Source organism: Mobula hypostoma, chromosome X1, assembly GCF_963921235.1.
Source record: "Mobula hypostoma chromosome X1, sMobHyp1.1, whole genome shotgun sequence".
Lineage (NCBI taxonomy): Eukaryota > Metazoa > Chordata > Chondrichthyes > Myliobatiformes > Myliobatidae > Mobula > Mobula hypostoma.
Genome location: NC_086128.1, coordinates 22,037,540 through 22,049,734, shown reverse-complemented (window position 1 = coordinate 22,049,734; position 12,195 = coordinate 22,037,540). Strand labels below are relative to the sequence as shown.

Here is a 12,195-nt window from a genome sequence, read left to right as displayed (position 1 = left end):
GGGTGCTCCTCCACGATGAGCATTTGTGAGCCAGGATTTCTTTGGAGTTGGTCAGGGTGTTGCATTTTAAGGGATCTTTGAGAACATCCTTGAATCACTTCCTCTCTTTACCCAGTAACCTCTTCCCATTACGAAACTCAGAATAAAGTGGTTTTTCCAGGAAACTGATGTCATGCAATCAGATAGCTATCTAATGGGACCAACTAAGTGTGATTCAGGGCTCAAAGCTTGGGATGTTTGCTTGCAAGAGAGGACACGATGAAGAGTCCCCTATCTTTCAGATAGATTTGGAAGATTTTGCAGAAAATATGGATCTCAAGGTCTGTAACACAAATGTAGCAATGGGTGATCTCAAAGCCTTCTTTAAGACAAAAGTATTTATCCTGATCACAATGTGTCATCTTTTTCTGTTATATCGTTTAAGTTTTGGTGTTTGCTATTTTGAGGGCTGGTATCAAACCTAGGTGTGGTCAGAGAGACTGGATGGGTTTTCTTGTTTTATGACTAGTAGAGAGATTTATTGGATCTCACTGTTGCCTGCTTATGACCTAGTTTGCATTGCTCTGTAAAATTTGACTGTGACCTCTACCTGTACTGTACCTTTTAGGACGTTATCCAACTCCAGTTCACTTGCCCCTCTGATAAAGAAGAAGAAAGATCCTCAAGGGATGGCTCTGAAAAAGAAGACAAGGAAAAGAAAGAGAAATTGGAGAAAGTACCTAGAAAAATGTTATCAAGAGGTCAGAAGCTAGCTAACTTCCTGCTTAATAAGTCATTGTAGATTTTGTGTAAAATCTGGCAAGGAATTGAGTAACTTCAGTAGAATGAGTTTTGAAATAGGCTTTAAAAGCAAGAATAAAAACCTGATTTGCAGTTCATAAAAAAACATAATGAATGGATAAGTTTACTTTGCAACAACAGCATCCTGTAACGTGCTATTCTGTGCCATTTATTTTGAAAAGATGTATTTTGTTGATGCAGATTTTGTGTTACAGAAACATTCATTAGAATGGAATCTAGCATTGCTGTAATCTGCTTCCCTTATCTTGGTGCATACACAAGGTGTAGAGATCTAATTAAGAATACAAGTTTACCTGCATTCTCTATTGTTGGATTCTGGTGTTTTAAATCCAGTGTTCTTTCGAAAGTCAAGAAAGAGGCATAAAACTTGTTGCTTCATGATCATTTTATTTAACACTAATAGAACAAAGGAAATTGGAAACAGACAGTAGTAGGAGTCTAAGAGCAAAAAGGGAAGGAAGGGAAAGAATAAAGATGGTGGGCCAATGTGTTCCGCCCTCTTTATACCATAGATAAGGAACATTCCATTCAGATAAGAGTTAACCAATCAGATAAGAGTGAAGGCAATCACATAGACCCTATTCAAATAAATCCGATACCAAGATGCTTCTGGAATCATGCAAAAAACTGTAACCACTAGGGGACACACCAAAAATTGCATATACATACTCTGACCACTAGGAGACATACTAAACAGTTATATGTATATAGGTAGTTATGTAAAATGCTAGCAGGCATAAATTGTTAAGATGCACAGAAAATAACAATTATACTGTCTAATCCAACATTTTCCCCCTTTCATTCTAAATCTCACATTTAGAATCATTACATCTGAAAGTTCAGAGGCAGAAAAACTTGTATCTATGTTAAGTATAAAATAATCAAAAGCTAAAGTTATGGAAATATCAAAAGGGTATATCTTCTTCAAGGTATTCATATGATTATGTCATCATTGGGCAGATTAGTAGGCACACTTACATGATTATGAACTACTCTATTAATCACCCTTATACAAGTAAAAATGTATAAATTATGATGAAGAATATCTGGACTAATATTAGTACTCATTGTAAGTAGGGAAAATTAACAAAAATATAACAGCCACTAATATCAGAATAGTCTTCATAATGTTTAGTAGTTGTCAACTTTACTTGAAGTCTTCTAGCTGTTTGATGATTTGTTCACTGCAGCCCAGCAGCATAGGCACTGGGTCAGAGGTTACTAGCACATTAACCACAGCGGTACCACTTTAGCTTGCTTGCAGTTGTGGGTATGTATCCAGTTAATTTACTTTGTACTTTCACCACAGTTGGTTAATAATAGCACTTGATAAGGACCTTCCCATCGAGCTCCCAGTGGTTTCTTGTGTGGATTCTAAATTAGGACTCGTTCATCAGGAATCAGGGTGTGTCCTCCTGGATCACTCCAAGTGGCAGAAACTTGTTGAGAAGTAGACTATACAGCTTGAGTTAATTTCACATCATAGTTGACTAAACTTGTCTGCCATAATGTGTATATCAGCCTCTCTGAGATTGAGAGCTCCTGGTGCCCTGTTACTACCTCAAATGGACTTAGTTTAGTTTTCTTGTTTGGGGTTGCTCTGATGATGCATAAGACCATAAGAAGAGCTGTAAGCCATGGTAAAACCTTCGTGAAACATAGTCATTCTTTGATTATTCCATTCATTTATTTGTTTGACTTGTCACGATGACTCTGGATGATGTGGATATTAAAAAGACCATTCAATGTTCATTCGTCGACATCATTCCTAACAAACACTCTCAGTGAAATGTGTTCCTTGGTCAGAGTCGATGTGACATGACAATACCCATTTAGGAATATAGTCCTTGATCAGAGTTTTTGCTGTATGTGTGGCAGTGGCTTTCTTTGCTGGAATAGCTTCCACCCGTCTTGAAAACATGTCCATTATTACCTGTACGCCTGAGTATCCTTGACACTTTGGTGAAGAAATGTAGCCCACTTGTAAGTGTAAAAATGGACCAGATGGGGCAGGAAAACTTAATCATGGTAGCTTTCCTGTTGCTTCAATATTTTGTTTTCTGGCATGTCATGCATCTGTCAAACGTTTATTGAGCTTGTGCCCTGAGCTTTGGATTCCTCCACTACTAGAAGAATCTATTGATCATATTTTCCACTCCATTGTGTCCTGTGGAGTGTATCTGCTGTGCCAGATGAAGAAGCAATTGGCCTATGTATGGCTTGTACCATATCTCCATGCTCCATCACTGTCTAATCTCCGAACATTCTCATTCCTGGTTGAGATATCGAGCTTGTATATCTCAAATATCTTGTATGTTCTTCTGTGATACAGAGCTTGACTTTGTTTCCATAATTTCAATTGTCAGGTTCACTACATATGTTCTCGGTGGTACTTCCAATTCTTTGACCTTTTTAGTTTTTACTGCTTCTTATTAAGACCATAAGAAATAGGGGCAGAATCAGGCCTTTTGGCCCATCGAGTTTGCTCCGCCATTTCATCATGGCTGATCCAGTTTTCTTCTCAGCCTCAATCTCTTGCCTTCTCCCCGTATCTCTTCATGCCCTGACCAATCAAGAATCTATCAACCACTGCCTTAAATATAATGTGCTTAAAGACTTGGCCTCCACAGCTAGCTGCCTCTGTGGCAAAGAATTCCACAGATTCAGCACTCTCTGGCTAAAGAAATTCCTCCTCATTTCCATTTTAAAAGGACACCATTCTATCCTGAGGCTAGGTCCTCTGTTCTTAGACTCTCCCACCAAAGAAAACACCTTCTCCACATCCCCTCTATCAAGGCCTTTCACCATTGAGATCACCCCTCACTATTGCGTGACATTTGCATTTTAATGCAGCAACTTCTGATGGCAATTGTATGACATCCATGAATTCTTGTACTAGTTGGCCTTCTGACAACTTACAGGCTTCAACCAGAGCTTTCAGTTCTGCCTGTTGCACAAAGGTACCAGGAGCTATGCTTCCTGATGCCAGCACTTCAGTTTCAGAAACAATGGCTTATCCTGCCATTCAAATTCCGCCCCCCCCCCCAACAAGAGTCGGGGTGTCTAAGCACTTCCTGCCTTTCAGCAGACTGAGTTTGGGTAATAGTTGATGGATCTGCCACTAGAGGGGTTAACTTTTCAGTATATTGATCAGCAACCGGGTAATCCACTGTCAGTCTCCTTTCATGAATTCCATCTCCTTTGGTCTTTGTTGGAGCCAGCTGTGACATAGCTGCCAGTCTTATTGTTTCACCATTGTCATCTTCACATGAGTTGCTAGAGGCTGCTGTAGTATCCATGTCATATCCATTCTGTAATTCCTCAAGAGTTTGGATGGTGTCACTATCTCGGAAGACTGTCTGATGTAGGGGGTGTTGCTCAAGGAGAAGCATCGCTGGAAGCGACATTGGCAGAACCACCTCCTGGAAGTCCCTGCTCAGCATTTAGTTTTTGCTTCAGTCTGCTCTGAAGCTCTGTATAATGTACTTTGAGTTTATTGCAAGGTTCACTTTTCTTTCCCAATCTTATCAGTAAACACCTTTACTCACCCCGTTAACTTTCTCATTTGCTCAGTTAACTCACAAATGTGATTCTCAAGCTGACTGCATGTTCTTATCTTTAACTCTCACATTCTAGGTTTTTCCTTTCCCTCTGGCATTCTCTGGATCTTAGTACGTGTCTTCTAATTAAACTTAACGTTGGTATTATTCATTTGAATTTTTTCATTAATTTTATCAAATTGAGAGATTTTATTCAGGTAAGAGCTCGGTTTCATAATCTTGACCATTGTTGTAATTGTACATTTTATTACATTCACTGCGTTCTCGAATTATTAATAGATTGTAATTGATAGGTTACTGAAGTATTAATAAGTCGCAACCAATAGATTGCACAACCACAGATTGCTGTGCAGCCAAAATTTCAGAGATTGACCTGCAACCAAAATATTTTCCTGTACCCCATTGACTTGTACAACCAAGCATGATATTAAGTTCAGTGCTCATCTTGATTTTTACAGATTTTTTTTTCAAGATAGCAACTAGTAGTTTCCTTTCTCCTACTTCCACCATATGGCATATCTAAGCCAAAATAAGTCAATTCTCTCAGACAATTTGGAATTGAGGAAGCTCTTGTATCTTTTGCATGCACGCTATAAAATTTCCACTTATCTGGGATTCTTCTGAGTCAAGTCTTCACAACCATTCTACACCAAAAATTGATGGATTTGATGTTTTTAATCCAATGTTCTTTTGGAAGTCAAGAAAGAGGCATAAAACTGGAAATGGACAGGAGCAGGAGTTTAAGAGGAAAGGAAGGAAAAGAATAAAGATGGTGAGCCAATGTGTTTCACCCTCCTTATACCACATGGATAAGAAACATTCCATTCAAATGTACAGGTAAGAGTCAACCAGTCAGATATCCCCCCTTCAGATAATGCGGAACTAAGAAACTTCCAGAATCATGCAAAAAAAAACTGTCACTGCTAGGGAACACACTGAACAATTGCATATACATAATGTCTCCACTAGGAGACATATTTAACAGTTATATGTATGTAAGTTGTATATAATGTGCTAACAACCATAGATTATTAAGCTGCACAGAAGATAATAATTATTGTGTAATCCAACACTATAGTCCAACTGGATTGGGTTGGTTGAAAGTCCTCGGAATTTGTACAGGTTAGAACACTAGGTGGCCGGCTGGTGGCGTAGTGGCATTGGCGCTGGACTTCGGAGCGAAGGCTCCCAGGTTCGAACCCAGCCGGCTCCCCAGACACGCTTTCCATCCGTGCTGGGTTGAGCATCGAGCTAGCAACTCGACCTCATAAAAAAGAAATTGCTTGCTCCAGAAACATCAACAGCAAAAAGTTGATGGCCTATGCTCCCTGTGAGTTTAAAAGGCAATTTTTCTTTCTTTTCCAGAACACTAGGTGTTTGCTGCAGTTGAGAGGTGGTTCTAAGGAAATAATTCTGATTCCTAATTACATTGTACTCATCAGTATAAATTGAACACTTCTCAACCTTTCCTGCCATGTTTCTGCTTTAGTATAGTTAAAGTACAGGGTAACATATCTACTACTTTGAAAAATGTGCCTACACCTATCCTTGTGACAACAATAGGCCATTATTATTTTCTGTGCCCATAAAGGCAGCTAGTTATACTAAATTCAAATGTGTGTTTCTGGTATGCATTTTTGCATATTGTTTTACCCAGTGCCCAGCTTGGATTAGTGAATCAGGGCTTCTGCATTGCATTGGTGGGCAATTCTTAGCATATTGAAACAGGGTTCAGATCCTGGTCTGGACTGAGTTAGCTGTAATCACCTAGGGTGGTATAGCTAGTACTAGTATGTGACATCACCGGGCTAGGAATGGGCATACAACAAAGCAAAAATTAGTGGGAAGATAAAGGATTGGGAAGTTTTTAAAAACCTACAGAGAGCAACTAAAAGAATCATTAGAAGGGAAAAGATGAAATATGCAAGCAAGCTGGCAAATAATATCCAAGTGGATAATAAAAGTTTTTTCAAGTATATTTAAAAATAAAAGATAAATGAGAGTGGATATAGGACCACTAGAAAATGAATCACGAGAAATAATAGCGGGGGACAAGGAGATGGCTGCTGAACTAAATGAGTATTTTGCTTCGGTCTTCACTGTGGAAGACACATGCATTATGCCTGTTGTTGTAGTGTGTGAAGGAAGAGAAGTGGGCGCAGTTACTGTTACAAGAGAGAATGTGCTCAAAAAGTTGAAAGACCTAAAGGTACATAAGTCACCCGGACCAGATGAACTGCACCCTGGGGTTCTGAAAGAGGTATCGTTAGAGATTGTGGTGGCATTAGAAATGCTCTTTCAAAAATCATTGGACTCTGGCATGGTGCCAGAGGACTGGAATATTGCAAATGTCACTCCATTCTTTAAGAAAGGAGGAAGGCAGTAGAAAGTTAGCCTGACCTCAGTGGTTGGGAAGATGTTAGAGTCAATTGTTAAAGGATGAGGTGATGGAGTACTTGGTGACACAGGACAAGTTAGTACAAAGTCAGCATGGTTTCCTTCAGGGATAATCCTGCCTGACGAACCTGTTGAAATTCTTTGAAGAGATTACAAGTAGGATAGATAAAGGGGATGCAGTGGATGTTGTATATTTGGACTTTCAGGAGGCCTTTGACAAGGTACCACACATGAGGCTGTTTACCAAGTTAAGAGCCAATGGTATTACAGGAAAGTTACTAACATGGTTAGAGCATTGGCTGATTGGTAGGAGGCAAGTGGGAATAAAAGGATCCTTTTCTGGTTCGCTGCCAGTGAATAGTGGTGTTCCGCAGGGGTTGGCGTTGGGACCACTTCTTTTTATTCTGTATATAAATGATTTAGATGATGGAATAGATGGCTTTGTTGCCAAGTTTGCAGGTGATATGAAGATTGGTGGAGGGGCAGGTAGTGTTGAGGAAACAGGTAGGACTAAGAAGGACTTAGATTAAGAGAATGGGCAAGAATGTGGCAAATGAAATGCAGTGTTGGAAAATGCATAGTCATGCACTTTGGTAGTAGAAATAAATGTGCGGACTATTTTCTAAATGGGGAGAAAATCCAGGAATCTGAGACGCAAAGGGACTTGGGAGTCCTTGTGCAGAACACCCTGAAGGTTAACTTGCAGGTAGAGTCAGTGGTGAGGAAGGCAAATGCCATGCTAGCATTCATTTCAAGATGTCTAGAATACAAGAGCAAGGATGCAATGCTGAGGCTTTATAGGGCACTGGTGGGACCTTACCTTGAGTATTGTGAACAGTCTTGGGCTCCTCATCTTAGAACAGATGTGGTGGCATTGGAGAGGGTCCAGAGGAGGTTCACAAGGATGATTCTAGGAATGAGAGAATTATCATACAAGGAATGTTTAATGGCTCTGGGTCTGTACTCGCTGGAATTCAGAAGGATGGGGGGGGGGGGATATCATTGAAGCCTTTCGAATGTTGAAAGGCCTAGACAGAGTAGATATGGAAGGATGTTTCTGATGGTGGGAGAGTAGTCTAGGATAAGAGGGTACAGCCTCACGATAGAGGGGCATCCTTTGAAAGCAGAGATGTGGAGAAATTTCTTTAGCCAAAGGGTGGTGAATTTGTGGAATTTGTTGCCACATGCAGCTAAGGAGGCCAGGTCATTGAGTGTACTTAAGGCAGAGATTGATGGGTTCTTGATTGGACACGGCATCAAAGGTTACAGGGAGAAGGCCAGGAGCTGGGGTTGAGGAGGAGATGGAATAAAGGATTAGCCATGATTGAATGGCAGAACAGACTTGATGGGTCAGATGGCCTAATTCTACTCCTGTGTCTTATGGTTTTATGTGCAAATGTGCTGCAGTTCGCATTTCTTATTTACCAAAATTCCATTCCAGTAGAAAATCGTTTGCTTGGACAGTGGTTTAAATGGTCAGATTTTTCCTAAGATATTGCAATGAATGGCCAGTTGAATAGGACATGAGGCTACACGTGCTTGGGTCTGCAGCAACAACTAGTCTGCTGGACGAACTCCATGGATCGAACAGCATCTGTGGTGGGGTGGGGGGGTGAGGAAATCCTGCATCCAGACTGAATCTTTCCCCTCCACCCTTGGTCCTGAGGTATTGTTTCCCCCAGATGCTGCTTGGCCTGCCGGGTTCCTCCAGCAGATTGTTTGTTGGGCCAGTTGAATGAATTGTGTGTGACTTTCACTCCTGCAGAACAAATTAGTGCCTTCAGGGGAAGAAAGAATAAAAATGGAGTCCTACCTATTAAAATATCCATGTCTTAAAAAAGGTGAAGCACCTATGTTGTTTGAGAATATAGTAACAGCGTCTTTATTATCTGTTTGCATTTAATGGGATTTTTTAAGTTGTTGGTTTTGGAATCTTGATTGTACTATTTATTTCAGGGAGAAACAGCTGTGCTCACTATGAATCACCTGCACGTGAAGAATCCTCAATCAGAGGCTAGGATTTTCAAAGGGGGGAAGAAAAACATTTTGTGCATTTCCTAGACTTGGAGCGAAGATTCATTCAACTTTTTTTACTTTTTCCCCAAGTATTTTTCCAAAGATTGAATAAATACTTTTAAGTGTAGATCAATTAAAAAGTAACATTTTCCAAATCTAAGGTTATTTACAAAAGAAGTTGATGACATTTAGCAATAGGAACAAACAATGGCATTATTCACATCTTCGACTCTGGCATTATACTTGTTTTGATCCGTTTGGCTTAACTAGCTGCTTTTATAATAATTCTAGGGATTGCTATATACACTACGTAACGCAATGCCATCAAGTCAGGACAGTTTTTATCTTCAAATGTCAGGATAAAAGTTCCACACACTCTGCTAATTTGATTTTAATAAACAATTACAATATAATTGACAAAAGTGTTATAAATGTAAATTACTAAAGTTCATTAAGTTTCCTCTGCACCAGTAGCTGTCTAGTATAAAGTCAGTCAAATGATATGGGACAATTAACTGCTGTATCATTTAGGCACCAAAAGCATTAGAATTTCAAGATGCTTCAGTTTGATCACCAATACTGCCTCTGCAAATTACATGCCCACTAAGTGGTGGGGAATCAAGCTGCTTTCATTAAAATGAATACTAAGACTTTGTGACAATCAGCACCATACTGAAAAGTCAAAGTGAGGTCTGACTAGAGCACTCTATAATTTGACTTGGATTTTTGATCATCTCAAAAATTTGATCATTTGTTGGATTTTTGTCTCAACAAGGAAGTTTTGAAATCCAGTCAAAAACCAATAAAAGATGACATCAATGATTCGGAAAGTTTCCATGCAGTGATGTTAAAGAAGGTGTTGATCTAAGGGCACGATTAAATTTACTGGAAGTTACGCAGTGTTATAAATAAGTAAAATTGTGTAGATCTGCATATAGTGAAAGGAAAGAGATGCAAATAACAAAGTGTGTTGTAAAGCACAATCTTTAAGGCAAAGTTTTAGGTTCCTGATTAAGTCATTGAAATTCAAATAAGCTCTAGCATAAGGTTTGTTCAGATTTTTGGAAGTTCCTTTTAATACTTCATATTCTCTGTAGAAAAATTTAGAAAAAAAATTCTTTATGAGCTTCCTATGTACATAAAATGTCCTTTGGAGAAGCCTTTTTGACAAGTAAAAGGTAACTGGGTCATAGAGTTACACAGCATTTAAATGGGCCCTTTGGTCTACAGAGTCCACACCAACTGTCGCACTCCATTTACAGTAATCCTACACTAACCTCACTTTACTCTCCCTGCCTTCTATTAATTTCACCCCATTCCCCCCCCCCCACAAATTCTACTGCCAACCATTACTTGAGCATTTAACACAAGAGAATTAACCAAGCAACCCACACGTCTTTGGGATATGGGAGGAAGCCAGAGCACCTAGGAGAAAACCCATGCATTCACAGGGAGAACATGCAAACTCCACACAGATAGGGCCCAAGTCTCTGGAGCTGTGAGACAGCTGACCATTGTTGGACTAATATTAGCTGACCGTGATCTTAGCTTTATAACTCAGACTCTACTTCAGCCCTTGCGCTTTGTCCCCGCAAGACTACTTATTCCAATGTTCACTTGTCCATTGTCCCAATCTGCACATCTTTGTAAACCTTAGTTTATGCAAAATTAATCCCTTGACTTTATCCCATGCTACATCATGCTAAACCGGCATCATACAAACGTAGTTTAGTCACCATTCCTATCTATAATCCTTCACCTCAAACCTCCCGCATCCCAAACATTCAAATGTCTTTATTCCTTGGACTAGGTTCTGTTTTCCTACTTCCTTTACTCCATTGGCATTTGTGTCTGACACTTATTCCATGGAATGAAATGCTCCATGTTACCGATTTCAACAACTGCTTTATCATCAAAAGCAGGAGACTTGACTTATTTTTGTTAACTTGTCGGTTTCCATTTTGAGGACTTGGAGGTAAAATGCTCTTTGCCCAGCTCTATCCAATCATTAGGGCAGTTAATTGCATACAGCCCACAAATCCAACCAGACATCTTGTTACTCTTTAGTGTCTTGTTTTACTTTTAGAAACACAGTGTATACTGTGCCAAGCTGCTGGAATATTAAAATCAATAATCAGAATGCTTTTCATTCTACTTACTATTAAGGCCTTTATTGTCTTGCTGTATTACAGAGTATTAGGAAGCAGGGCCATGCATATGATTTCCCTGAATGATGGTGAGCTGTTTAAGAACTAGTAGTAGAATCAGGTTTATTATCACTTACGTATGTCATGAAATTTTTTGTTTTGCAGCAGCAGTACAATGCAATAATTTTAAAAATTACCGTAAGTTATAATAAGAGATTGTATTAAAAAATGTTATTCAAAAGAGCAAAAAATGAGGCAGTGTTTGTGGACAGTTCAGAAACCTGATGGCGGAGGGGAAGAAGCTATTCCCAAAATGTTGAGTGTGGGTCTTCAGGCTCCTGTGCCACCTCTCTGATGGTAACAATGAGAAGAGAGCATGTCCTGGGATGCTGAGGGTCCTTAATGATGGATGTCGCCTTCTTGAAGATGTTAATGGTGAGGAGGCACTTAAGATGAGGTCTGACATGATGCTGAAATGTTTTCATGGACTGATAATCTTCTACCGGATTTAATCAGTTTTTAATTGTTGAAAAGTGTTCTCTTTCACTATCAAAATTAAAACAAATTATTTTGTTAATATGATTTTAATAAACAATTACCATGTAACTCAAAGTGCAGTAAATGTACAAATGTTTGTAAATATCTGAGGTGCATTAAGTACTGTGTACCAAAATGTACTTGTACTTTCTTGATGAAACACGGAGTATCTTGATGCCCTCCTCTATCCCAGGAGCAAACACCAAGTTCTGCAATTCCCCCTTTCTCTTCTTTTAAAAATGATTTTGAATGAGTTTTTTTTTTGGTCCTCCAAGTATCTTCTTTCTGATTAGGCCTTTGTGTAGCACCTTGGGGATTTTTTTAATGTTAAAATGACTACATAAAGGCAGTGTATTGTGGATGGAGTACCTAAGATTGGAAGCTTGTACCGTGGGGAAAGCTGGTCTCTAATCTATACTCTGCTGCTTGGATTTTGTTTTCAGGGGTTCTGATCCCAGTTGAGTGTGATTTTGTTTCATTGAGGGGTGAACTTGCATTAGGGTAGCACACTGAAAGCAGTTATGTAATGGCGATGCTGTTTTAAATTCTGATCTTCCAGTTAAAGTTTGATTGCAAGTTAAACAAAACTGAATAGCAAAATGTAACCATATACTTTCTCAAAAGTTAGCACTATGTTAGTGCAATAAATTTGTGTTCCTTTTCTCAGATTCTAGTCAAGAATACACGGACTCCACCGGAATTGATCTTCATGAGTTTCTAGTAAATACACTGAAGAA

The 12,195-nt window shown here is 39.2% G+C and overlaps 1 protein-coding gene across 7 annotated transcripts in view; it reads left to right on the top strand.

Annotated features, from left to right (window-relative positions):
• The window catches only part of LOC134340353 (R3H domain-containing protein 2), a 265,555-nt gene that overhangs the window by 122,298 nt on the left and 131,062 nt on the right, over positions 1-12,195 (top strand). For 6 of the 7 annotated variants that reach the window (XM_063037499.1, XM_063037500.1, XM_063037501.1 and 3 more), the window contains 2 exons: positions 608-740; positions 12,126-12,195. The exon at positions 12,126-12,195 is cut by the window's right edge and continues 9 nt beyond it. In XM_063037499.1, coding sequence (XP_062893569.1) covers positions 608-740; positions 12,126-12,195 — 203 coding nt within the window. Of the gene's footprint in view, positions 1-605; positions 741-11,193; positions 11,357-12,125 lie in introns of those variants that run through there. The other variant, XM_063037505.1, reaches the window with a different exon arrangement.